Source organism: Dreissena polymorpha, chromosome 3 (assembly GCF_020536995.1).
Source record: "Dreissena polymorpha isolate Duluth1 chromosome 3, UMN_Dpol_1.0, whole genome shotgun sequence".
NCBI lineage: Eukaryota > Metazoa > Mollusca > Bivalvia > Myida > Dreissenidae > Dreissena > Dreissena polymorpha.
In genome coordinates this window covers 96,457,580-96,482,987 of record NC_068357.1, presented here as the reverse complement: position 1 = coordinate 96,482,987, position 25,408 = coordinate 96,457,580, and the positions used below count along the sequence as shown (strand labels likewise).

General features: G+C 34.1%; 2 protein-coding genes across 7 annotated transcripts; one reads left to right on the top strand and one right to left on the bottom strand.

Moving 5' to 3' along the window:
- Nucleotides 1-3,442: 3,442 nt before the first annotated feature.
- On the top strand, nucleotides 3,443-8,763 carry LOC127872421 (uncharacterized). Its single transcript, XM_052415752.1, has 7 exons — nucleotides 3,443-3,464; nucleotides 4,408-4,547; nucleotides 5,493-5,635; nucleotides 6,112-6,248; nucleotides 7,243-7,315; nucleotides 7,924-8,089; nucleotides 8,412-8,763. The coding sequence occupies exons 1-7, from the start codon at nucleotides 3,443-3,445 to the stop codon at nucleotides 8,634-8,636; spliced, it is 906 nt and encodes a 301-aa protein (XP_052271712.1). The 3' UTR covers nucleotides 8,637-8,763.
- Nucleotides 8,764-12,552: 3,789 nt separating this feature from the next.
- Nucleotides 12,553-25,187, bottom strand: LOC127875421 (coadhesin-like). 6 transcript variants are annotated; one of them, XR_008047403.1, is made up of 13 exons: nucleotides 25,060-25,187; nucleotides 24,107-24,139; nucleotides 23,408-23,487; nucleotides 22,078-22,146; nucleotides 21,747-21,879; nucleotides 20,889-21,008; nucleotides 20,594-20,764; nucleotides 19,100-19,270; nucleotides 18,575-18,748; nucleotides 16,534-16,707; nucleotides 13,808-13,996; nucleotides 13,103-13,416; nucleotides 12,553-12,939 (listed from the first exon to the last, which is right to left on the bottom strand). XR_008047403.1 is itself a non-coding variant. In XM_052420479.1 (13 exons), the coding sequence occupies exons 1-13, from the start codon at nucleotides 25,082-25,084 to the stop codon at nucleotides 12,756-12,758; spliced, it is 1,497 nt and encodes a 498-aa protein (XP_052276439.1). In that variant the 5' UTR covers nucleotides 25,085-25,187; the 3' UTR covers nucleotides 12,553-12,755. The 6 variants fall into 6 exon arrangements, 5 of the variants coding, with proteins under 5 accessions (XP_052276439.1, XP_052276440.1, XP_052276441.1 ...); XM_052420479.1 differs by having other exon boundaries at nucleotides 12,553-12,811; nucleotides 13,315-13,416; XM_052420480.1 differs by having other exon boundaries at nucleotides 12,553-12,811; nucleotides 13,319-13,416.
- Between the last annotated feature and the right edge of the window lie 221 nt (nucleotides 25,188-25,408).

Here is a 25,408-nt window from a genome sequence, read left to right as displayed (position 1 = left end):
GTACATGAGTATAAATACTATTATTACTCCGCCTACTAAAATATACACGAAAACAGCTAGAAAAACGGAAAACATGAAATACATGAAGATATAAATGCTACCTCATGTTTGACCTAATTAAAGACAAACGACCGGAGATACAATGCAGAGGCTCCGCTTAACACCGCCGAAATGTTCCAAAACACGTGGAAACTCTGCTATATAAAATTACATGTATATCTGTATTAACAAAGTTCAAATATTTCGCGTATTTCGCGACAGTGGTCGCCATACCTGGCAGATTTCCCTGGATACAATTGTACCAAAACACTGACAAAACCTATCTGTGAAACCGAAAGTGTGGAATAAAATTAAACACCTTTGACGTACCTCTGCCCCCGCCCAAAATATATGACTGTTTCAGTTACAGTACAGACATAATTCGTCCTGCGACGGAACTGTTTTGGAATCCGATTATTTATTAATGTGCCGATGATTTCCAAACAGATTTCCAAACAGAAATTCACCCTCTATTTACATTTAAATAAAAACGCGGACATGTTTGACACAAATTCAAATCCAATTTCAATTTATGTTTATAAGTTACTTGTTATTACGTTACTGGGAACTTCTTCTAGCGATATTTCAAAATCCAAGAAGTGTTAGACGCCACACGCCAGCTTTGCTTATATACGCTCTTAGAATAACATGATTAAGTTTAACAACTGAAGACGTTGTAAGAAAGAATTTATAACGAAAATACGACTCGTCGTTCCACAGCAATGCGACTATGCTGATTTCAAGTGTTATAGTATTAGCAAGAAACAACTTTAAAAAATATATTCAGTGTATATCCTGACTTGGAAAGAAAGTTGGAAAATTTACGTTTCTATATGACAAAATAGAAAACAAAGGTTTGATTGTTTTTGTTGTTTAATCACTTGTAAGACGCATATCAACCGCGTGAAATGTGTGTTATTACGTGCACGTTAATTCAAACCACGCAATAGTGTTCGTAGATAAATATTATACTTCGGCAGATAACCTTATATGTGTCATATCAATTTTTATTATAAATTAATTTCTTCGCAATCACAATATATGATGAGTTAATACTAAAATAACGCAAAGTTTTCTTTTGACACATTCGAATCACACTGTCGGGGCCGCGTCATGCACAAATTGGTCTTAAGGCGTTTCGGCCAGCGTAGCTCAAACCAAGCCTATACAAATGCACAGTCTAGTCAGTAGCTACGTTTCCCGTCATAAAATCACGCAAGACTCCGTAGTCTCATTAGGTATCACCTAACCAGACTGTGGGCGCGCAGGCTGTGCTATAGCAACGCTGGTCGCATATGGCATAATACACATTTTCGCACGACGCGGGTCTTTAAAAATCACATTGCGTCTCTTAAATAGAACATCTTAGCACACTCTGTTTCGATAGAACATTGGAGGAAACTATGCTTTTTATAGCAAACTGGCAAATTTCTACAGTCTATTAAAACTTTCATGAAAGATGTCCAGACGTGCTGACCGAGTACAGAAATCATTTGCGGTTAGATAATAAACTGGTTGCCCTGTTATCATGATACTACACTATTTTGGTAGTGATTGTTTCCTCATCGTGAAAGCAAAACTGTGTTATCATCGTGTATCGATAGTCAATAATGTCTTTCCTTGATTTATTGACCGAGTGCGGACCCTGAAATTTTGCGACATGAAATTTTACGCGTAATTGTAACTGGGCAACATGTATCTCAATATTTCTAATGAACAAGCAGATGGTAGTACGGATTTCATAATCGTGAGCAGGGTTACATCGTAAACGCTGTACACCGACGCAGTGATGAGCCCGATGTTTTGATTGATTTTTCTCGAATCGGCCAATGAAATATTCGAATGTATTCATTGGGGTTTGCTGGCGTTATGTAGAGGCCATTAAAGGTGAACAGCTAGGTTTAATAGCTATGCCGAAAAAGCTATGTAAGCTATAACGTGTAAAATGCTTCGTAAATCAAGACAGTGTACTTTAATTGCATGTTCATGTGTATACATCTAATAAAGGAAATTGAGAGCTAGCAATATTTAAAAAAAGTAATACAACATAAAAAGTTATGCGACACGTCACAATTTCCATACACAAAGTAGCAGTAGTAGTAGAGATCGATCCTCGTTATCTCGAGTTTATGGGTCGAGTTTCACCATCAGCGTTTTCGAAATTAAGTCAACATCATATTTTTGTACATGAAAATAGTCTAGTACATATCGTTGGCAATAGACAAAGAATATACCCAAACCAAATTGTATTTATATATTTTTATTGTTGAGCTTATGTCTGCTAGGCGTTCATATTTACAGTTATTATTAATATATAAAATACTTATGCGAAACGAAACTTACATGTACATATAATCACTTTAATACAGTATATCTTGGCCTGTAAAAACGGGTTCCACTTCTTTTTGCTGGTGAAGGGAATTGAGCTGATGCAAGATTATATTTTGAGAAGAAATCAAGTAAAATAGTAGGTATTCGGTTTTCTATAACACAAAAAATCAAAGTTGAATGTCAAAAACGGACAATAAGGTTAACGAGGAAATTATTTTATTACAAATATTATGTATATGATTTGCAGTAAGCATCTATTTTTTCCATAATTTCATTTTATTCGTGTATTTAGCACGTATTGGTATAAACATTTTAAAAAGACTCAATCAAACACAATCAGGAATTTATCGGCCAATATCACCTGTATGTTGACCTTCTAACTTGTGTAATTAAAGTCTGCGCTGCTATGTCTTAATCTTCTTGTAACGCAATAAAACAATTATCGAATCACATGCCTACATCTTGATGACATTTTGATTGACTGACACGTGTTTGACACGCGGCGGTAAATAGCCCTTTTTTAAAGTGAAAAGAAACACAGTAAAATATCACTAAACAACGCACAATAGCAAATCAATCGTACCGTTAGCGTGCATATCTCTGCAACTGTCAATCAAAATGTTATCAAGTCTAGACATAGACAGACTATTACGTTTTAACATTTGAAGCGGAGACTATTATTTCAAGAGTTTGAAGGTTAACATTTCTGTGATGTTTATGATTACATTTTGATTTGTTTAATTGTGTCAAATTTAAAATGTTTATAACAGTACATGCCTATAACAATAAGGTAATGTTATTTACGTACAAAACCGAGAAATTCGCAGAAGGATATTGGTAGTGAGTCTAATGACACGAGAAAACAAAAGTCGGCAAGTTCTATTCATTAAAATATTATACCACGCGTAGTGTACGGTTTAATTGATTATATAAATGCATGTTTTAGTAGGTAAAAACTGCAGAATCAATTTCGGAAACTTATACGTGTTTTTATAGAGCTGTTCTACAAACTATTATACATTGTTCGAAATAATAAGGAATAGTCATGCTTTTCAACTTTATTTTGTTAGTGATGTTTGGATTAAGTGAAGAAGGTATGTTGAATAAACAAAGTTGTGACCACTATTTATTCTTGCATATAAGTTGATGTATTGGTTTATGTTTCGATAACAATATAATGTAATTGTTTCACATCGTAATTAATACTTAAAGAAGTGAAAGTAAACCTTTTGAAGAACGTAAAATTTCGTTCTAATTTTAAGTTTTACTATACGTCCTTATTTGAAAATTAATGTCCCTTACATTGCGATATCGTACTAGTAATGTGTTCGTAAATAATATATTTTAAAATACTATTTAAAATGACGGCGTGAGAATATTTCGCTGTTAATTCTGAACAGTTATTAACTCGTATGATACAAATAATTATATGAACATGTTTGAGCAGGACAATAGAATAGTGACCGTCAATTATCTTTTAATTTTTTAAATGATAATTGGATATCCGCACATGATTGATTATTTCGAAATACATTAGTCAGAATTCTTAATAATAGACTGCGGTCAAAATCATAGTTAATATATATTATTCAACGCATTTAAAGAACTTGTGTTATCCGGATATCTTATATTACATGTAAATATATGTTGTAATGTTTATAAAACTTACAGCAAAGTTTAGTTTAAATCGTTCGATTTCATCGAAAGCTCTTATTGAAGCGCTATCTAACCCGTTTCCTAGGAGAACCAGTACTTGGGGTCTTTGGAGAGATTTACAAAATGCTTCCACCGTGGGGATCGAACACGTGTCCAACTGGTCGCTGGATGGAAACAATTTCCAATACGCTATGCCGACCTAAAAAGCACAGTGCAAAGGTTACCTATGAATGAATAACGTTTTACAAATTAATGTAAAATTAGACTAACGTACGCCTTTACTATATAAAATATAACTATCGGACCAATATTAATCACTTGTAGAAATTTGTATATGCGGTAAGGTTGTTGAATGACATACTGTAAGAATCTCTTTATTAGCACTAAGATGCTTTCCCAACGGCACCATTGTGGTTCCCAATCCCAACATCCGGTTCAAGACGGTAAATGTGACGTCAGGGACGTGTCGTCTGAGAGTCGCCGTTGTTCACGTGGAAGTTTGGCTGGACCACTGTCAGCTAGTGCGTAGGCTTGACAAGTTATAAATTTGCAAATAACAGCATTAAATAAATGTCCTACATGCAGTGTATAGGGAAATGAAGTAATTTTTATGGTTCTCAGATAGCATACTACATTGTGGCGAAATCTATGAAAACAATCAAGTTCTACGTTGAAATTTAAATGTATTAACCATGACACGAATGACATTTTTGTATGAGTAGCAGACCGAGATCACTGTTGACATAGAGTTAATAAGATATTTATGCAGCGGGAGAATGCAATGCCCCATAACAATCGGGACATGTTGTTCTTTAAGGGAAACACAATTATAACAAATGTTTGATCTCTATCCCAGACCGCTTAAACAGTCTAGGCTTAAAATTTAAATAATAATTAACAGAAGTAGTAACACCAAAGTTATGAATTCATTGTGGACAAAAACACTAGGACACATAGATCCACTGACTGGGTATTCGTCGATGAAATCGTACACATGCTTGTTCATATGGAGTCCAGGCTTCCTTGCGATAGCACTCAATACATTAGGAATTGATGAATATAAACTTACTGAGCATGTCAATTTATATTGGAACGTCGGTTGAATTTCAGCTACTCCAGTAGATGCTTTCCAATCTATGATGCTTAACTTGTTTCCATGATATTAAATATACATTACTTGATAAAAAGTATTATAACACGACAAAATGTAAACCGTATGACTTTAGGTTCATCTTGCCATTTTGTCTGTTTGCATAACACTAGTGCAAAATGAACATTTCAGTATTTATTTTAACGACGACTTTTCTCGTTAAAACAAAACAGTATTTTTGTTGTTTACTGGATGAGCATGTGGAATTTAAATGAACAAAATTGTTGATAAACTTCTGGATACAGGCTGTACAAATTTAACCAACCCATATCGTGCGTGTTAAAGCATACAAAAAAACATTGCACTTATCTTCTAGGATGCGATTCACATTGTGACCTTTTGGGAACACAACATTTCGGGTCTCGTCACAGTGGACAACTACTTCTCACAGCCTGTCGTCTGCAAACAGATCCCGAACGAGGGCGTCACGCGTGACGTCAGTGTGGGACTTCACATCACGTGCGTATTTCACGAATCCAATACCACCAGAGTAATAAAAAGGCACTTTAGCCATTAATTTAAATTAAACTTAATATGCTTATTTATGTTAATAACGGCATTCAAATGTACAATTTAAATACGTTGTTCTTTCTTATGTCCTTTTCCGACCAACTTACCGCTTAAAAACGATCAATTTGGTTGCGCATGTAATATGTTTTAATAGTTTACTGGCAATAAAAGACTATCCCAACCGTACATATTTTAGCTGACAAAACGAGCATTCAAGCATAAAGCGACATCTTTATATATTTTTATTTGTACTAATTACGGTATTTAAATATGTAAATAATTGTTCTAAGTACTTCATTTAATACGTTTAAATAGTTTCCTGACAATATAAGACCTTCCCAATAGTACATTTTTAGATGGCAAAACCAACATTCATGCATAAAGCGACATCTTTATTTATACATGTAATGTCTTTCAATGTTTAGCGAGGATATCCCCATACCCACGAAAGACGTGGACTTGTTGAACGTTGTCCGCATAATAACTCGTCTTGGGGAAGACACTTCCGGCAGGGAGGTCCAAGTGCAGGACGCAAGGAAGATCCTCTGGGATTTACAGTTAGGTAGGGGAAGCAAAAGCTTTTTGATAATTAGCAAAAATGGATTGTAATAAATATATTTTTTCGAATTGTTCAAGAAAAACATTTCGATCGTGTAACGATACAATACGCCAGTAATGTACGTTAGTTCAATTTTTTTTTTAAACTGCTACAATGCATCTCATTTTTTCAATCATTTACAATATATGCTAATTTGATGGAAGTCAATTTAATTCATTTTTTGATGTTGTTGTGTAAAAAACGGATCAAGTCTGGTGATTTTAGTTAATAGCATGACATTTATATAAGCCTGACTATGGGAAAAGGGGCTTTAAGCATGTGCTTAAATAGTCGTCCCAGATAAGCCTGTGCAATCAGATGCAACACTTAACTCTTACACTGGATTTTCGCGGAATTTTGCGGACTTCACAAGCAAATCGGGGACGACGATGTACGCATAAGCATTAAAGGGATCTTTTCACGGTTTGGTAAATTGATAAAATTGAAAAAAGTTGTTTCAGATTCGCAAATTTTCGTTTTAGTTATGATATTTGTGAGGAAACAATATTACTGAACATTAACCATAGTCCAATATAGCCATTATATGTATCTTTTGAAGATTTGGAAACCTAAAAATTATAAAGCGTTGCAACGCCAAACGATTGAATAATTTGGAGAATTCTGTTGTTGTCGTTTAAATTTACGAAACTACGAAGATTGCTTATATAAGGTATAAAATACTCAAACTATGTATACCCGGCGGAATAGCCGAGAGGGCTAATGCGTATTTACTTCAGACTAACTCCAGGATTCCGGGGGTCACTGGTTCGAGCCCTGGTTCCGGCTACTATTTTTTGCTTTTTTAAATTTTATCTTGATTTTTTACTGGAGCTTTTAAGATCCAATGTTTACATTTATCAATATAAAGCATTTAATGACACACTTCATAATATGCCAAAATCTGTGAAAAGGCCCCTTTAAGCCCCGGTTTTTCAAAGCGCGGCTCATATAATTTCAGCGGAATTTCGGATCATACCTGATGTGTGCAGCTACATGTCGGACATTGGTGTGGTGATCCTGCAGCAGAACGGGTAAGACTAAATTAACCCGAGCACGATAAGAATCCGTTGATGTTAAACTGACGTAACATGTAAATATTTTTAAACGCATCACAAATCTCTTCGCGGGGACGCGGGTGCATAATTTTCTGTTAGAAATAATTATAAAACGTGACAGGTATCTTGATTCTTTGAACTATATACTATATAGAAATCGTAAGATCATATATATCATAAGCAATTGGGAAAATATTGTGCACCGAGAAGAGTTATGTGAACCGAGGCCGAATGGCGAGGTTGGCATTACTCGCCCATACACTGTTTTACTTCGTTTAGATTCAGTTTTCTTACTTTAAATAAGCAGAATGTTAGTCTCAGTGGATATTGTATAGAATATTCAAGCTCTCATCAACAATTATTTCGTATATTCATGTTAGTAATCCTGCTATGATTGTTTTGGGAAAACCCACGTTACTACATGTATGTAGGGGTATATTAAAGTATTGCCCCATCGGGTACAATTGCGTTCAAAAGTAACGATATTTAAAAAAAAGCTTAATGTTATAAACTTTATGTATAATCTCTATGTTGCAAATGCTGACTCCGCACTGATTGATACTTTTAACTCCTTTTAACACCAGATGCAGTACGTCATCCAACAAAGTGAGCGACTTTGCCCCGACTGCCGGCGCCGGCGGCCTCCTGACGCTATTTCCGTTCGGCTTCACGGACCGCGCCGACAGCGCCGTCTCGATTGTTTGTTCCGTACGAGTATGTCTCCCTACTAATACAGAGAACTGCACTGCGGTGAGTGATCATTTTTCTCTTATAGAAACACAAACTACCAGACGATTCGTGTCATGTTGAATTATTTAATTCATGGTAAATAGGGGAATAAATATATACATATATCGTGGTTCCATTCACGTTGAGGTACATAAACTTAGACAAAAACATTTTTCTTGTAGCTAAATAGGTAAATCGTGTAGGTAATTAAAACAAAAATCAAGGGTTTTGATGCACAAATATTATTGCCTTTGCTGAAAAATGAAAATTAAGTCAAACCTTATTTGAATCTGAATCGAAAAAATCCCTATTTGTAAGCGCAACTTTATTGTATTTTTTTTAGAAATGCGGATTTGATGGAAACATAAACGGAAGACGCCGACGCAGATATACCCAAAAGCGCTCTACTTTCGGCCTGAGGTCAGAAGTCGCCACTCTAACGCTTCACTTTGACACGCCGGATGTGACGTCATCTACAAACAAGACATACATCCCGATGGCGCCGCCGACAACATTTATGTTGCTGCTAATTTATGTTATATCTGCAATTTGGTGTTCACAACTATAATTGACAGTGGCTGTTGATAAGATGTTTGAATACAGTAAATGAAAAAAGCCTTTTTTCAAACATATTTGAATGAACATTTGTAAATGGAGCGCCATGTCAATTGCTATGGTAAAAACATGAAAAAACAGATGTGTTCGTGAAACACTTTGTCCCCCCCCCATATATTTGACCTTTGACCTTGAAGGATGAACTTGATCTTGACCTTTCACCACTCAAAATGTGCAGCTCTATGAGATACAAATGCATGCCAAATATCAAGTTGCTATGTTCAATATTGCAAAAGTTATGGCCAATGTTAAAGTTTAACGCAAACCAAAAAACAGGCAGGGCAAAATCAATATGTCCCCCAGTATAGACTGGGAGACATAACAAACATTATCGTCTATCTTTTTCGGAAACCGCGTTGGGCAATTATGACACGAGTGTTTTCATTTTTATTTCACGGGAACGACGAATTATTGACGAATTTTCTGCTTAATTACTGGATATCATTATATCCAATCAAAAGGCTATATTATGGTCTTAAAGAAAATCCGGGAAAACGACTTATGAAAAAAGTCGAAAGTTTCGTATAATTTTTTTAAGCAACCAGTTGAGACAGGAAGCTCATGAAAACATGTATTCGACTGAACATACCGGAATGTTATAACGTATTAAGTGGGAAAGTATTTTATTACATACATGCATTTATACTCAATTCATAAACAGCGTATATGATTATCAATGATACATTTCTATAAAACCATATGTTCAATTTTCCTAGATAACACGCATTTTCGTCACCTTAAAATTAATCGATTATGACCAACCCACTTTTTGAAGAACTTTAATGCTTATTTTGTTATTAATGATTTATACGAGCAATATATGATGTGTGTATTTGTTTCAAATATTTGAATATAAATTTAAAAAGTTCTTAATGTTTTACACGCACATTTTACTGGAGCGTATTGAAAATAAACATATACCATTCGATGACTGTTGAAAACTTCTTGGCATCAGAAAAAAAGTGATATGGGTACACTGAGACTGCTTAATATAACATTTGTTAAAATGTATTTATATTATTGTATTCCGTCAACGATTCAACATATGTGTATAACTGCACTCAATTTAGAAAAGACAACGACCTATATTTAACTTTCTTTGTAATATAACAATTAAACACGCATTCTGGTCAAGTATACATAATGTAAAGACGTATAAACGTGGTGAAAATCAACGCTAATAAAAACCCTCGTACGAAACTATTTTTTTCACCGGTTCCGAAATTAGCTTTTAAATTACCACCATCATCGTCAGCTCATTATTTATCGAGATCTACTTCCTCTGTCATAATATCTTTCAGATAACACTGTTGACCAAGATCGGCTAGTTATTACTGCACCACTATCGTGTCACACGGTAAGACCAAATTAAGTTTTCTCTAAATGTATAGTTTTCAGATAATACTGTTCGACCGGATTAACTTGACATGCTTGCACCACTTTCAGATCACATTATGCGACCAAGATAAGCTCCCCCGACATCATTGTTAGATCATACTGTCTGACCAAGATGAGCTTTCCATGCCGAAACAATTGTTGGATCACAATGTGACCGAGCTAACCTCTCTCTACCGACATCGTTGTTAGGCTTCACTTTGTGACAAAGATGACCTTACCCTACCTACGTCATTGTTAGATTACACTTTGTGACCAAGATAAGATTTCCCTGCCGACATTTTAGGTATATCACACCTCATGCCCATGATGGGCTTTCTTTATGGACGTCATTGAAAGATCCTTCTTTGTAAAACGAGATTAACTTTTCTTGCAAAAATGATCGCTTATTCACGCCTTGTTTTAACTAATGCTAGCTTTCCCTACCAACAACACTTAAAGACCACTTTTTTCGGCCTCCTTTTAAAATAACTATGTGTTACATAGATAAGTTGTATTAACCAATCTCATTATTAGATAACACTTTGTAACCGCAATAATATTCCTTAAAGATATAATTGTTAAATCACACTTGGTGAGTGAGATAAGATTTCTCTACTGATATCATATTAAAATCCCTCTCCGTTATCCAGATAAGATTTCCTTACCAGCATCATTGAAAGTTTTGAGCGAAATTAGTTTTCTCTAGCGACATAATGGTAAGCATGTTGTGAACGATGTACATCAGTAAGAACAAAGTAAATTCTTCGATTCTAGAAAAGCGACAAGATGCAAAGAAGTTTCTATCTAAACTTGCAAGTAATAAAATTCACTTATGTAGTACTAATTCTCAGACGAACCGCCCAAATGGAAACCAGTTAACATCGTATTTGTACACTGAGAGGTTTTGTCGTATGCTTTTTTTATCAAACGTATTCTTTTGAGTTGGGGTGGTGTTATCGTAATTTTGAAGGTGCTGTCTAATTGACATTGAACCTCACAAATCGCTTACAATTAATAATATGTGGATGCAAGTACGTTATATCACAAGTTTAAATCGACTATTAAACACATTGTTCACGGCGATTTTGATGGCCATGATGCTATGTTATGCAAAGATATTCACGACTAGAATGAACAGAAGACACCGCTACTTCACCAGATAGCATGTTATAGCAAATACTCATACGGTGTTGTTTGTTATTGAAGTGATTAATTGGTATTTGCCTATATTTTCATCGTATGTTACTATAGCTTCCTTCCGTGTTTGTTCGACCGTCTGTCCGTCTTTGTTTCAGTTCATTTGTTTGCAAAATGTGTTCCTACGATTACTCAAAAAGCAAATTGAAAAGTAATGAAAAAAGTATCAATTAAACTATAATTAAAACGTTTAGCTTAAGCTTTTTAATGTCTGAATGTCATTACTTTCTTTGTGCATCCGTATTTGTTGTCCCGAAGCACTGAACAAACTATACAAGTACATAGTATACAGCTGGAGCCGGCGCTTTCTCAGTTCTTAACATTGTTAAAACAATGGCATGCGTATAAGGTACCATTACACAATAAATAAAAACCGTTCGTATTTTTCAAGAGATCAAGGGTCGGGTGAGTGTAACTGGAATAAGAAAAACCTTAATAATGTTATTAATGTTACAACTTAAAAAAATATGAAAATGATTTTACACAAAATATGCCAAGATGAACATTACTAAGGCTCTAACTTATTCATTCTGCGTCGCACTTTCTGGAGTATGAATAGGGTTCCGTATTATCATTACCATATTCGGTATCCGTTTGTAATTTGCTTCAAGGCAATTAGCTTTTGAAGATATTGTAAACACATTTTTAAAACGAGTTCAGTACCATATATGCTTTCATTTCATTACTGTCTAAATAAGGCTTTAGATTTTTTTAGAAAGCGAGTGGAAGACTATTTACCATACAGTGGACATATGAAGCAGTGCATTCATCATATCAAATAGACGATTTATCGAGCAAAGTATATAAACACGTATTAAAATCAATCAAAAATCTTCGGTAAGGTAAGCAGTAATAACTTTTTTAAACTCAGACGTTATATTCAACATGTGTTTCAGAAGCGACATCTGAAAATTTGGCAGAATATAAATTTCGTACTAGGGATTTTGTATAAAGGAAACTTAAGACTTTAACATATATAACGGTATAGTAAAGCTAAAAGTTAAGTAAATGTTTTTGCATCTGAGAGGATGGGTGTGCATAAAACAAGCAACACATATTTCGTTAAATTTTGTACCAGGTGCCTATACTAAAACAAGTATATGCAGACTGTCTATATACTTATATTAATAACATAAATCTGGACTGTTGCTTAAAACACAATAGCACTTAATCGAACATTATTAACTTAGTCTAACCCGCCTCTAAATGCCACATGACCAGTTTCCATTAAATTTTGCTATGTGATGTAATCATCTCAATCTCATATGATAGTTGAAATACGACGACATACTTGGAACAGTTCACACATTTTATTGGGTTGTGATGCATTTAATTTATTGTTCATAATTGATACATGAATAACGAACACACTTTTATTATATTGTAAGTTATTCACAGTATACACCAGCATCTTCACTGTGCTGGCAGTTGTGCGCACCAGCATAACGCGAGCAATCAAACAATGACGCTTCGTTTCCGGTACAAACAACGTCATCCATTAAGATGGACATATAGCTAGGCCCTTCAAACGGGTCAATAGGACGAGCATTGGACCTGAAAACAAATACCAATGTTGATAAACCTTCTAACACATTTTGAATTGTCAAAACGTGATGTTTAAATCTTCAAACAAATACGACATATAAAAGTGCTCGATAGAACAACAAATGTGATAGAAGAACCTCGTTGAACCCACTCATGTTAAACGTATCTAATTTCGCCTTCTATTCAAACACTTTTATACGCGTTTATTATTTTATGTTCATACAAAACGTGATGTTTAAGTCTTCAAACAAATACGACATATAAAAGTGCTCGATAGAACAACAAATGTGATAGAAGAACCTCGTTGAACCCACACATGTTAAACGTATCTACTTTCGCCTCAAATTCAAACACTTTTATACGCGTTAATCATTTTATTTTCATACATTATCTACATGTCAGTTAGATATCTTTTCAACAATAAATTTAGGGATATTTGAACAACAAATTATTTAAACTTCATAAAATATCAAACAATATTGCAATTAACGATGGTAGTCCGAGCTGCCTACACACAACTCGAGCAGCATTGCTATTGGAATCAAATGAATCGTCACACACAGTTCCCCATGCCCCGTTCAAGTATACTTCAACTCGCCCATTATTCAAACGAACTGAAAGTAGTAACTTATGAGACTTAATCAGCAAAACAAGAATGATTGGTCATTGTTACCATTAAGCAAATAAAACCGGTAAATCTATAGCAATACGTTAAAACAAATAGTGATTTTTAGGCGGCATCTTAAATTACATTTTCTTCTAACCATTTTAAATAACTATAAGCATTTGTTTAACTCTTCTTTTACATCTTTTGAAACTTACGATTCATATGTCAATCACATTAATACAAGAAAGATAAGTTGAAACTCATGTTGATGACTTAAACTAATTTTAGAGTACATATTTTTCATTAAATGATTCTAACGAATACTCTGTCAGATGTATAACTGAAATCACTCTATTCATAGTTTGCATACATACGTGAAAGTCACAACGATAACTTACTAGAGTTCTGAATGTTTGCATACTGGCATGTATTGCACGATTGTGTATCTACACTGACTCCATGACATTGCTGACCATACACAGAAGGTTTCGGGTTGGAACATTCTCGGTATCTTTGATGAATTCCACCAACACACAATATTGTGGATGGGCACGTGCTCCACGAGGACCATGCTGTCCAACCCCCATCTGTAGACATTGACGTTGATTATATGTCAATAGACAATAACTTAGGGACCAGGAGTTGAGTAATCTTATACAATAATCTATGAATTTAACGGGAATCGAAATATACGTAGACGTTGTTTTTAAAAACCATTTTCAGTGACGGAAACGCCTTTTTCCGATTTTTTTTTATAAATGTTTTGAAAAGAAAACATCTTGTTACTTGTATATTGTTAACTTATAATAAAAAGTTGGAAAACCTTATTTATTAGCAACAACGATACGTATAGACTTAAAACTCATCTTTAATAACTGGGTATATCTCGCTAAAAATATCAGTTTAATGGCGTTGATAATTAACACAAGAATCTTAGCTTGTACACGATTTGTCAGAATTAAGGCATTTGTCGTTTTTCCCACTTCGTAATATATAGTCCCAACTGTGTCGATCGATCTATCAAATTTGAAATACCTCTACGTGTATATTATCGTTTAGAAATAGCTGTTGGCTTCGACGACATTCGACATACTAATGGCGTTCTGTTTTCGCAGAGGCGTATCCAGAAATTTTTTAGAGGGGGGGCGGGAGGGGTGTCCCCTTCCGTCGACGAATTTTTTTTTTAATTGGCACCTTGAAATAATGCGATTTCCTGCTATCTAATCAGCATTTTGCATGATAAAAGTGCATGTAAAACAAATAAGAACTTGAGTTCACACATCAAGTGTGACAGACACACGGACAGGCAGACACACATGGGTAAATCAAATGTCTCTCAAACCACTTAAGTGGTGGGAGACATTATCTTTATCCATAACTTTTTTAACAGAGTAAGATGGGTGGACCTCCTATTTAACCATGCTGGATATCCTACTAGGTCAACTAAGGTACAACATTAAAATGTTTATGTCCATGTCCCTATGAATAAAAAGCAGGCACACAGCGGATAACCTGTTCTGACCCATTGATGATATTAGTTTTGTCTTAACAAGTCCTTGGGCACTGATACTCATTTCACACTCGCATGATGTAACAGGGAATACACATGATATGGACAAAACAGTGTAAATGGTGGGGTACAGCTGGGAATAACAATGTGCAACAGAGCCCTGAAGGGTGGTTAGGTGGGTTGGGTACACCTTTCCACCTAGCCTGCCATATAAAGTGCAACTCAGCAGGGAGGGACTGAGGGGAAGGGAGATCATCAATGAACCATTCAAGGTCACTAGCACTGACAGGAGAGGCGCACATTTGTTCAGGTATAAACTTCAATCACATGGTTGCCTTAGTCTGCAAATCACTGAATCGGGTGTCCATTTCGTTCACAAAAGTGTTAACAAAGGGAGTCGTTAGGTTTCTGTGTAGTTTAATTCGGGTGTTGCTGCCTCGATGTTGTAACGCTTTAAGAAAATGATTTAGTTTCATATAGCAAAGTAATTCTTCATTTTTGAGTCTTTTTTAATTTTAAAAAGTATGAATGTACATCAAAGCAGTTAGCCCGATTTGTAAAAAAATAAAATAAAAAAAAATAATTGCCATTCATTAAGTGTGCAGTTGAATTTCACTGGCAATAACTTGTTACTCAAAAGGATTATCACTCTAAAGAGCTAATACCAATTAAATTCATCAAAGATATTACCGAAAAAATAATTATGATTGTCCATTGCGTTCGTCTAAACTCTTTAATTGCTACAAATTGAAATATTGTTTTTCACAAGTGTCATGCGGCAGCCATTTGTAAACATTTATCTATAGCTTAAATGTATGGATGAATTTCATTAGTTGAATGTATCTTCTTCAGCCAATCAAATAGCGCAGTTTATTACTTACAGTCAATGAAGCGTTTAGCTGACGAAGGTTAGATCGTCTGTACACATGCCTGGGGGCAAATCACACAAATCGACAGCTGTTTATGGCTTAATTAGGGACATATGACAGGAAATACACAAGTGGATTGAAACTGTAAGGGGCTCATTTTTATTAAAAATCGTGTCTAGCCAGCCAGCTGGGGGGGCTTTAGCCCCCTAGCCCCCCACCTAAATACGCCCCTGTGTTTTCGAACTCAATACTCCAAGAATTTTGTGTTTTAAATTGCTCTTTTATAACGGGATTGATTTTACTCAAACTTTCACACTTAAACGCTCGTAATGTGTAAATGATTGCTTCAACTTTTGGTAGAATCTAGACCCTTTGTCTGGTTTTTATTCACATTGTAATATTTAGTCTTAAAATTCTGTGTTTTTAAATAGTCCAAATGCTTGGCAGATTTTTCTCCAAGCAATGAAGTCTTTTTGTCCACGTGTGCTGTGAAGGCATGAGTGTCTGTGACATATGTCATGTTAATTTTTTCATGAAATAATGTAAATCACGTTTAAACTTAAACTGTGTTCACCAACTCTAGTGTTTTCATTTTATGACCAAACAGTTAATATACACCCGTTTCTAATTTCACAATTATGTTATACACAATCTAGTGTTTATGATGTTTTATTGCCATGAATACCCGTGCTTGCATGATAACATAAACGAATAAAACAATTATATAGATAGTTCAATACATGACCTGTTTGCGGACATTGCTGAGTGTTGCATGCTCCTACGTCAACATTTGGACCATCACACTGGTGGCCATAAGCAGATGCTGGAGGATTAGTACACTGGCGACTGCGCTGATGAAACCCTCCATCGCACGAGGCTGAGCACGTGCCCCAACTTGTCCACGTGGTCCATCCACCATCTTATGCAATGAGTATAATATGTATATAGTAGAATGGCTTGTTAACCTTTTCATTTTAAAATATTAACATCTAAGAGATAACATAATTGTTTTATCAAATTTATTTGTTAAATCTATTCTCAGATTAATAAAATTGAAACAAATAAACACAATTTCTCAGATGTAAAACATAGTGTCGAATATCAAAACTATGTATTATTGCTTTACCGTAATCTGTCAATTTAAAGGAAAGCGAAATATACATATTTATCATACCGCTGCATTGATATCTGCTTGATATAAGTTTAACGTTGCATGATATATTTTTTATATCAGTTCAACAGGAAGTTCTTATATCAGTCGATGATTGGAGGTAGGTCATATTACTCGGAATCAACTATAAAGTAATCATTTTAGTAAAATCGAATCAGATTAAACAAAACAAAAACTTTGAGACTAAGATGTAATATATTTTAAACACAAAATGCAGCACAAACAGCAAGAAACATGTTTTGCAAATATTAAGCGCAAGTGCAATGACGTCATTATTAACACATCAAACGACACAAATCATATTCTTTCCCGCTACAAATGCAACCTTTTAGCGATTTTGTCATTATTTCTTTAATTCGGGGACGTAGAGGTATGATAAACAGAAAAGCAGGTTACTGCCTGATCTTTTTGTAATATATCAGGCTCGGAACGAATAAAATAACGGCTCGGCAAGCCTAACTGTTATATTATTTTACGCCTTGCCTGATATATTACAAAACGATCAAACAGTCCCTGTTATTCTCTATATATTAAACCTAACTATTTTCATGGGCAAGTACATGTACGTCTGTTTTTCTGTGTGTGTTTATTTTATTTGGTTAATAAACATTATTATTTGGATACGATTTATATATATTCAGAAGTTGGAAAACATTTATTAGCAACAACAACACGTAAGGAATCTAATTATTGCAACGATCTGTCCACTTTTAGCGCTTTAATTACAGGGTGGATCTCGCTCACACTTCTATAGTTGTATAACCTCTATGTACAGATGATCTTAAAAGAAGAAATTCAAGCTGCGACGGCTTAATGCAGATTTAAGGCCATATGTCTGTTTTTCCAATATACAATCTATAGTCTCAACATTTTGTCTGTTTAACACATATTTAACAACTTGGTGAATCTCGCTTTATCAGTTGAATGGCGTTAATAGCTATGAAAATAATCCTGGCTTTCACAAACTGTTTCAGAGTTCTAGCATTTTGTCTTTTTTCTACTATGCAATATACATGTATAGCCCAAATTTTGTCGATTAATCTTTAAAAGTTGATATACCTCTTATGTATATATTCGTAAAGGAAGTGATGTTAGCTTCGACGAGTTTTGACATAATTATGACGATTTTTGCTGTTGTTTGGACTTTATTCTCACAAAATTGTTTGTTTTCAATTCCTCTTTTATTGAAGGGTTAATCAAGCTAAAACTTTCACAGTTAAGCGATATTTAGTGTGTTTTCAATTCATCTAAATGCCTGGCAGGTTTTTCTCAAACCAAAAAAATCGAGTGTGCAATTATTAGCTTAATTGTTGCTTTTAGTCTTTGCGTGCACTGTAGAACATAAAACGGATTTATCTGTGCCCAAACACGTGTTGTTTAGGCATGAGTGTCTGTGACACATATCAATTTTTTTCATGAAATAATTTAAATCATCTAAACAATAAATATGGAGTTGTATTTTGAATACTCTGTTTACCAAACCAAGTGTTTTTTATCAAACAGTTAATATACACTCGAAACTTATTTCACTCAAACAGATTTATATGAATACCCCTTCTTGAACTATAACATAGAACGTATAAAATACTTTTATATAGATAGTTCAATATATGACCTGTTTGCGGACATTGCTGAGTGTTGCATGCTCCTACGTCAACATTTGGTCCATCACACTGGTGGCCATTGACAGACGCTGGGGGATTAGTGCACTGGCGACTGCGCTGATGAAACCCTCCATCGCACGTGGCTGAGCACGTGCCCCAATTTGTCCATGTGGTCCATCCACCATCTTTAGGGACGCGTATATCATATTAATACTTATATGGTATTTTAACATTTAACTTTATAAATATGTACATCTTGATGATATTTTTATTTTACCAAATACATATAACATATAAATCAAAGTGATCAGATTTAAAGTCATTATACCATAAGATAAATGAACATTATTTCACAAAACGATTTATTCACATATAACACATAAGCATGGTCGTATTTCCATATTGTTAATTATAGCCTCCTGTCCTTGGATATACGCATATATGGGTAAGCATAATGTATGAACATTTCTGGACGTTTTTGTTTCCCTTATATACACGCATGTAAAGCACGAATATGTACTCTGTAAATACTACACCTGTGCATCCTTGAAGTATACATGTTCGGTAATCCAGAGAGTCTCCAAAGCAGTGATCTCCAAACCTCGCAGGAGGTGGGTTGTCGCAATATCTGGTTCTGTGTTGTAATGCTACGCCACAGGATGCCGAACATGATCCCCAAGTAGCCCATGTACCCCAACCACCGTCGACTGTTAGAGATATAATGTATTGATGGTTGGGTTAATCAAAACAAAGATTATCATTGCAAATCTTATGTTGGACGAACACATTCTAAAACAAAGACAACGTTTTTGTATAAATATCAATTTCGTTGTCTAAAATGTAAAAAAAAAACACAAACAGTTCTTAAAAATAATACTTTATTATAACCAGTGCAGGATTAAGCACCGTAAGGCTCATAGGCAATGACACATTTGGGACCCTCGCTAAAAAACCCATAGGGCCTACTAGAACACCAGTACTAAATCGACTTCACTCGTTCAAATAAGCCTACCAGTGCCAGGGCTGACAAGACATAAAATGTGACAAAGTTCTTATACATGCATCAATTTTTTTATAATACCGTAATGCCAAATTATATTTTCTCATTGTATGCGGGGAGGGGGAATTTATCAGTTCAATGAACAAGAGTGAAAAAGCACAGTCTTGAATTCTACTCCAGTCTGAGCTCCCTAAAGAACAGCTTGAACACGAAATCACCAGGAACAATCCATGCCATACTATATTGCAAATAACGTCCAAACACTTTAGGGATCGATAATCTAGCTTTATAGAAATTAATCAAATAACCACTAATCAAAAGGAAAATTGAGCTATTTGGAAATTGACACTGCTTTTGAATGCACCACCTGTCGTTTTACTTTGGTAAAAAGTAATAAATACACATACAATGCTTGTATTCAGTGTGTTTCATTTGTTGTTACATAGTAAAAGGTATTCTCGAAACTGCCTTGTTAAAAGGACATTTTCACAGTTTAGTTATTTGACAAAATTGAAAAAAATGTTTCCGACATTATATGCATTTTATGACGATTTAAAAACCTGGAAATTATAAAGCGTTACAAAAGCGAAACGATTTAATAATTTTGAGAGTTCTGTTTTCATCGTTATATTTTATAACAATATCTGTATTTTTTATATAAACTATAAAAATACAATTTGTACGGTATGAGCACGGATGGCCGGTAGGTTGCAGCGTTTGACTTTTATTCCAGGGGTAAGTGGTTCGAGCCCATCTGATAATTTATTTTTCTGTCTTTAATTTAATTTTTTTTAGTACTGAAGCTTTTTAGTTCTAATGTTTACATTGATAAATTTAAAGCATTTATTGTCAAATATCAAAACATGCCATAATCTGCGAACATTTCCCTTTAATGTGAAACTCGGCTCAAGGCGATAAAGCAATAGGTAAACATTTACAACTTCATGATGAAACAACGTGACCTGTGTTTTTATAATAACGTAAACATAAACAAACTTTTACCCTAATGACTAATAATATCAGTATTTACCAGGGCACGAGTCTCTTACACAAGACGTGTAGTCAGTGGAAGGCCCTATGCAGTTTTTACCATGGTTTGCTGGCGGGGGATTAGTACACGTTCTGGTCCTCGTCTGTGAGGTGCTACCACACGTGATTGTACAAGATGACCAACTTGACCAGTCTGCCCAGTTACCGTTACCTGTTGTAATATAATGTTAATTGTTACAAAACAAATACTGAATGATAAGTAAGTAATATACAATTAAAATTCGCAATTTAAATTTTACTGTACTTTGATGCTATAAATTTAAGTGACAACTTACTAAAATTGCACAGGTTACAAAATCGAGGACAAACCATCGCAGCATGCTCGTAGTTACCAGTACAGACGTCGAAAAGGGAACTCATTTTAGCACAGGTCTCATCGTCAACACAAGCGGAAGCTACAAAAAGATGTTCGTTAAGTGGTGTTGATTTTGTATAATTCGTTCGTTTAATTGTAGTGTATTTTATGGCATGTTTTTATAATTGCCTGTATAGAATTCAGTTGTGTTTATTCGATCATAACAGCAGACTTGACCTCTGAGGAGTGATAATTTTATTTAACTGGGTCTTAATATTTCGTTTGTTAAATTTCAAGAATGACACAATTTCGAACTGTTAGCCTTTGGATAAGTATGATGGATTAACAAAGATCTCATTTATCCTTTCTCCATGGAAAATAAAATCGGTTAATCGTTTTTAAATACGTGAACTAGTTGTGATACACATTTTTGATACGTTTTATGAAGAAAGTGAGTGAGTGAGTGAGTGAATGAGTGAGCAATAAGTGTTTCAATGAGTAATTGAGTGAGTGGTTGAATGAGTGCGTGAACTACTGAGGGAGTAAGTGAGTAAGTGAGTGAGTGAGTAAAGAGGTGAAGCAGTCAGGCATTCAGCATGTTAACATGTAAGTAGAAACATATTTTTTGTTAACGTGACTTGCGTATAAAAACGCTTTTTAGAGCTCTTTATGGACTAATACTTATAATTTTCAGTATAACAATAAATAGTCTTAAATGAGCATTATTTTTATATTGAAATGCACACAATATACATATAAAATGCGAAACGATGGATAATAAACAATTGTCGGAACTTAAAAATATTTACTTTAAGATAATGACAAGATAAATATTTACGTAAATTGTGAGAGCACAGTTGGTCGTTGCATCTATCTGTTGAACAGCATTCTGAACAGTTGAATGACGTTTGTCTGAGTTGTATCAGAGATCGTCCTATGAGACTTGAAATACTTCCGGACTTGACACACAGCTTTAAAGAAGTTATTAATGTTTATAATGATTGATGCACACTTTACTTAATCAGTACTGAGCATTTAAGGAAAAGTTTATATTAAAGACGTATACCGTTCAATTATATCGACAATGCACATGAAGAAGATACTTACTGTGTATATAATGTTTCAAATACATGTGTAAGCAGATTTGTGGAAGAATGAAGCTGTCTTACTGTATGGTCCACACAGCCCACATCCAAAACGTTACCGGAAGCATCAGCCCTCATGCGATGATAGCATGCCTAATATGACATAGATTTAACTCCTTGCGTCAGTTACAACAGACACATTGTATACATGTAATTCATGTATAAGTTCAATAATAAATGTTATTACAATGTCTGAGCAATCGTCGTTTCGAAAATGCACATTTTTATGTATTTAATTCTGAATAAACTTGAAAATGATGGGAGAGCGTTTTAATCAAATAAGTAAACTTTGTAATCGCAGACATGGCTACTAAACTTTTGTCTTCATTGATGCCTGAACTTAGTATAAGTGTTCAACATGTATTGTATCAAAACTTTGGTAACTCAATTTATCTTGAAGAAACAGACACACAAATTATAGATTTTGTTTTTAAATGTGTTTTAATGACGTTTAAGTTGTTTTGGCAAATTTTTCATCTGTTCTTTCCTTTAAAGTCTTGATTGCACATTTCTACTTCTTTGATATCTATAATTTACAACACACGTTATTGGCGTTTGGAATGTGTTAATCGTGTTTATTGGTCTTGTAGTTGAAAACATGATCGATACTCAGCAGAAACTTCATGTAGAAATTTTAATATATAAATTAAAACGTTCTAAAAACAGTTCGATCATGTGTCGACATGAAAGATGTTTGCTAGAAGTAATTCAAATTAAACGTAAAGAAATGATAATAAGTGTGACACTCAAATAACGTTTTTTATTGAACAGGACGACATATTTTCAAAAAGAGAAAGGTAAATATTGTAAAAATGTCCAAAATGCGTTAGTTACTATCATATTTCAAATGCACACGCTTTTTTGTCTTTAATCCCAAATATACTATTGCACGATGCGTAAGCGTTTAAATAAACACGCACTCACAAACAAGGTTACTGATAACGTTGTCTTTGAGTATGTCTCAGTATTAAGTATTGGTTCCTACTAATTAAAGCAAAAACTTTGAGACGTAGATTGCATTCCAGAATCAGAATAAAATTAATGACTTTTTAAATTTTTGTCAGGAAAAGGTAAATGACATATTGTATATGTAACCTTAATGTTAAATTAAAATTAGGACCACCATTTAATTCAGTAATTATGTGTTTATTTCTTTTCAAGCAGACAGACAAAACTATCCATATTAGTTATGTTTAAAACTCAACATTAAATTGAAAATGTTTGATAACAATTTGCTGCAATCAATGTCTTCATACTCACTCAAGTTAACTATATTTCAACTATTATCTTTGGGAAACAAGTAAAATAAGGTTATTCATTGTGTAATGCATATCAACACAGAAATAAAACATGCCTGATTTGCTCCACATGTTGTTATGTTTCTGCACGTTGTAATGTCGTGGATGCCATGGCAACTGTAGCACTCCAGCGAATCTTGTTAACACATACATATAATGGTTCCCTTAATGTAATGATAATTTGTAAAGAAAGTTAAAATCGGTGGATCAAAACATTAACAACGTTTCTACAAATTACGCACAACTTGCCAATTGTGTTTGTTAATTATAACAAATAGAATACGACATTATTAAAACATCAGCGTATTCTATTATATTATCTACTTGAATGTTTTTCCTTCTACGTGTTCGTTGACTGTGCAATATTTTAAGTGGATATAACTTTTTTTAGAAATAATTTGAAAGAAACGGGGCTTTTCAAACGCTGCTCAATCTATAAGATTTAAGATTAAACTAAGATTCGGTCTTCAATTAACTAAGTATGTTAACATTTTCATCAACATCATAAGTAATACAAACGAACAACCCGAATAAAACATAATTGTTTGTCCTTTAGTCAAATTATTTCAACAAATCTGCAGTAAACAGGCTGGTGACTACACCATCAAAATACCATTCTTTGTTATAATTTTTATTCTACGTTTTACATATAAGATGAGATTAGGTAAGACCGGAACACATTTCACATGATGCCATAATACTAAAATAAAATATTCACCGTCTACCTAGACATACGTTTAAGAAATAAAACATACCACTGCCGCTCACAAGCAGAAACAGAAGGGCTGCTGTAAAAACGAAAAAACAAAATCATCATTACCATTCGTTAAACGAAACACATGAATATTATGTCGAACGAATTACATTGATTCAGACACAATTTATGCATATGCCATTATTACTATCAAGAGCTATGAAATACAGTGTATTCAATAGTCATTATAAATATGACGTTTACATTAATAGTTTACTGTATTAACGTCGCGTGTGTGTGTTTTTGTCGATTTTGAAAGAACCGATTGAAACATAGCATCAATATGCGGATTACACATCATCAAATACATCTCTACATTTGTGTCCAAATAAGTATACTATTACAAATAATGATCACTTTTTTACGGAAAACAAGTTTATATTAAGTTGATTGTTTTCGAGAGTAATAACTTGCTGCCTACGTTTTGTAGACAACACCATTGTTTTTATCTCAATTTCTATAAAAAATGCATCATGCTTTCCACATGCGCAGTCGCGCCATTTTATAATATTGAACACTGTCAAATTCGGATTGCGCTGGTGTTAATAAAGTCATTTTTTACAGAATATCATCATGATTCAGTTGACACAATAATTACACAATTATGTGTTCAAACTTTTACCCGGTTTAAACACAAACTGCATTCGATTGACCGTTTTCAAGCGCTGACTCTACATTTTAATTCACTGAATCATATTTTATGTTTGGCGCATGTATGTTATTTAAATGAGTTGATGGAAAGTACCAAGAATATCTAAACTGATAAGGTATATGAAGTTCAACAATTATTTTCTAAAGTATAAAGCATCTAAATAAAATATTGTGTGTCACTATCGATTATTGTAAAAGCTTAATTTTCTGATGCAAAACTTCTTTTAAAACGATTAATACATGAGCATGGGGTTAATCACAAATATTAATTTTATTAAGAAAAGTTAATACATTTGCTTTTACCTAGTCCTATAACATGTCGTTCCATGTTTGCACTCCTCTATGCGCAAACAATTAATGCTATGTGAAAAGCAAGCCAAATTCAAATGATTTGGTTTGAAGTCTTGTTAGTTTTTTCTAGTCGGTAAAAGATCGTACGTGTCTTATCTAAGCCAAGTAAATAACTTTGCTCTGTGGAAATATTCCATCTGTGTCGATTACTTAAAATGGCTGTGTTCTAATTTATGATTGCATCGTTTTAGTATGTGTCACGTTTAATGCTTCTTCATGTAAACATATTTGCACTGTATGTCCAATCTTAATGACATATATTTAACTTATTAGGGTGATTATAACTCTTACATCAACCGCA

Coding starts and splice junctions, on each gene's coding strand:
- LOC127872421 (XM_052415752.1), top strand. CDS start 3,443: ATGTTTGGATTAAGTGAAGAAG. Junction 5,636..6,111: donor AGTGTGGGACTTCACATCAC/GTGCGTATTTCA, acceptor TTCAATGTTTAG/CGAGGATATCCCCATACCCA. Junction 7,316..7,923: donor GTGATCCTGCAGCAGAACGG/GTAAGACTAAAT, acceptor TTTTAACACCAG/ATGCAGTACGTCATCCAACA.
- LOC127875421 (XM_052420479.1), bottom strand. CDS start 25,084: ATGGAACGACATGTTATAGGACTAG. Junction 22,147..23,407: donor CAACATGTGGAGCAAATCAG/GCATGTTTTATT, acceptor ATGTCATATTAG/GCATGCTATCATCGCATGAG. Junction 19,271..20,593: donor TGTAAGAGACTCGTGCCCTG/GTAAATACTGAT, acceptor TATCTCTAACAG/TCGACGGTGGTTGGGGTACA.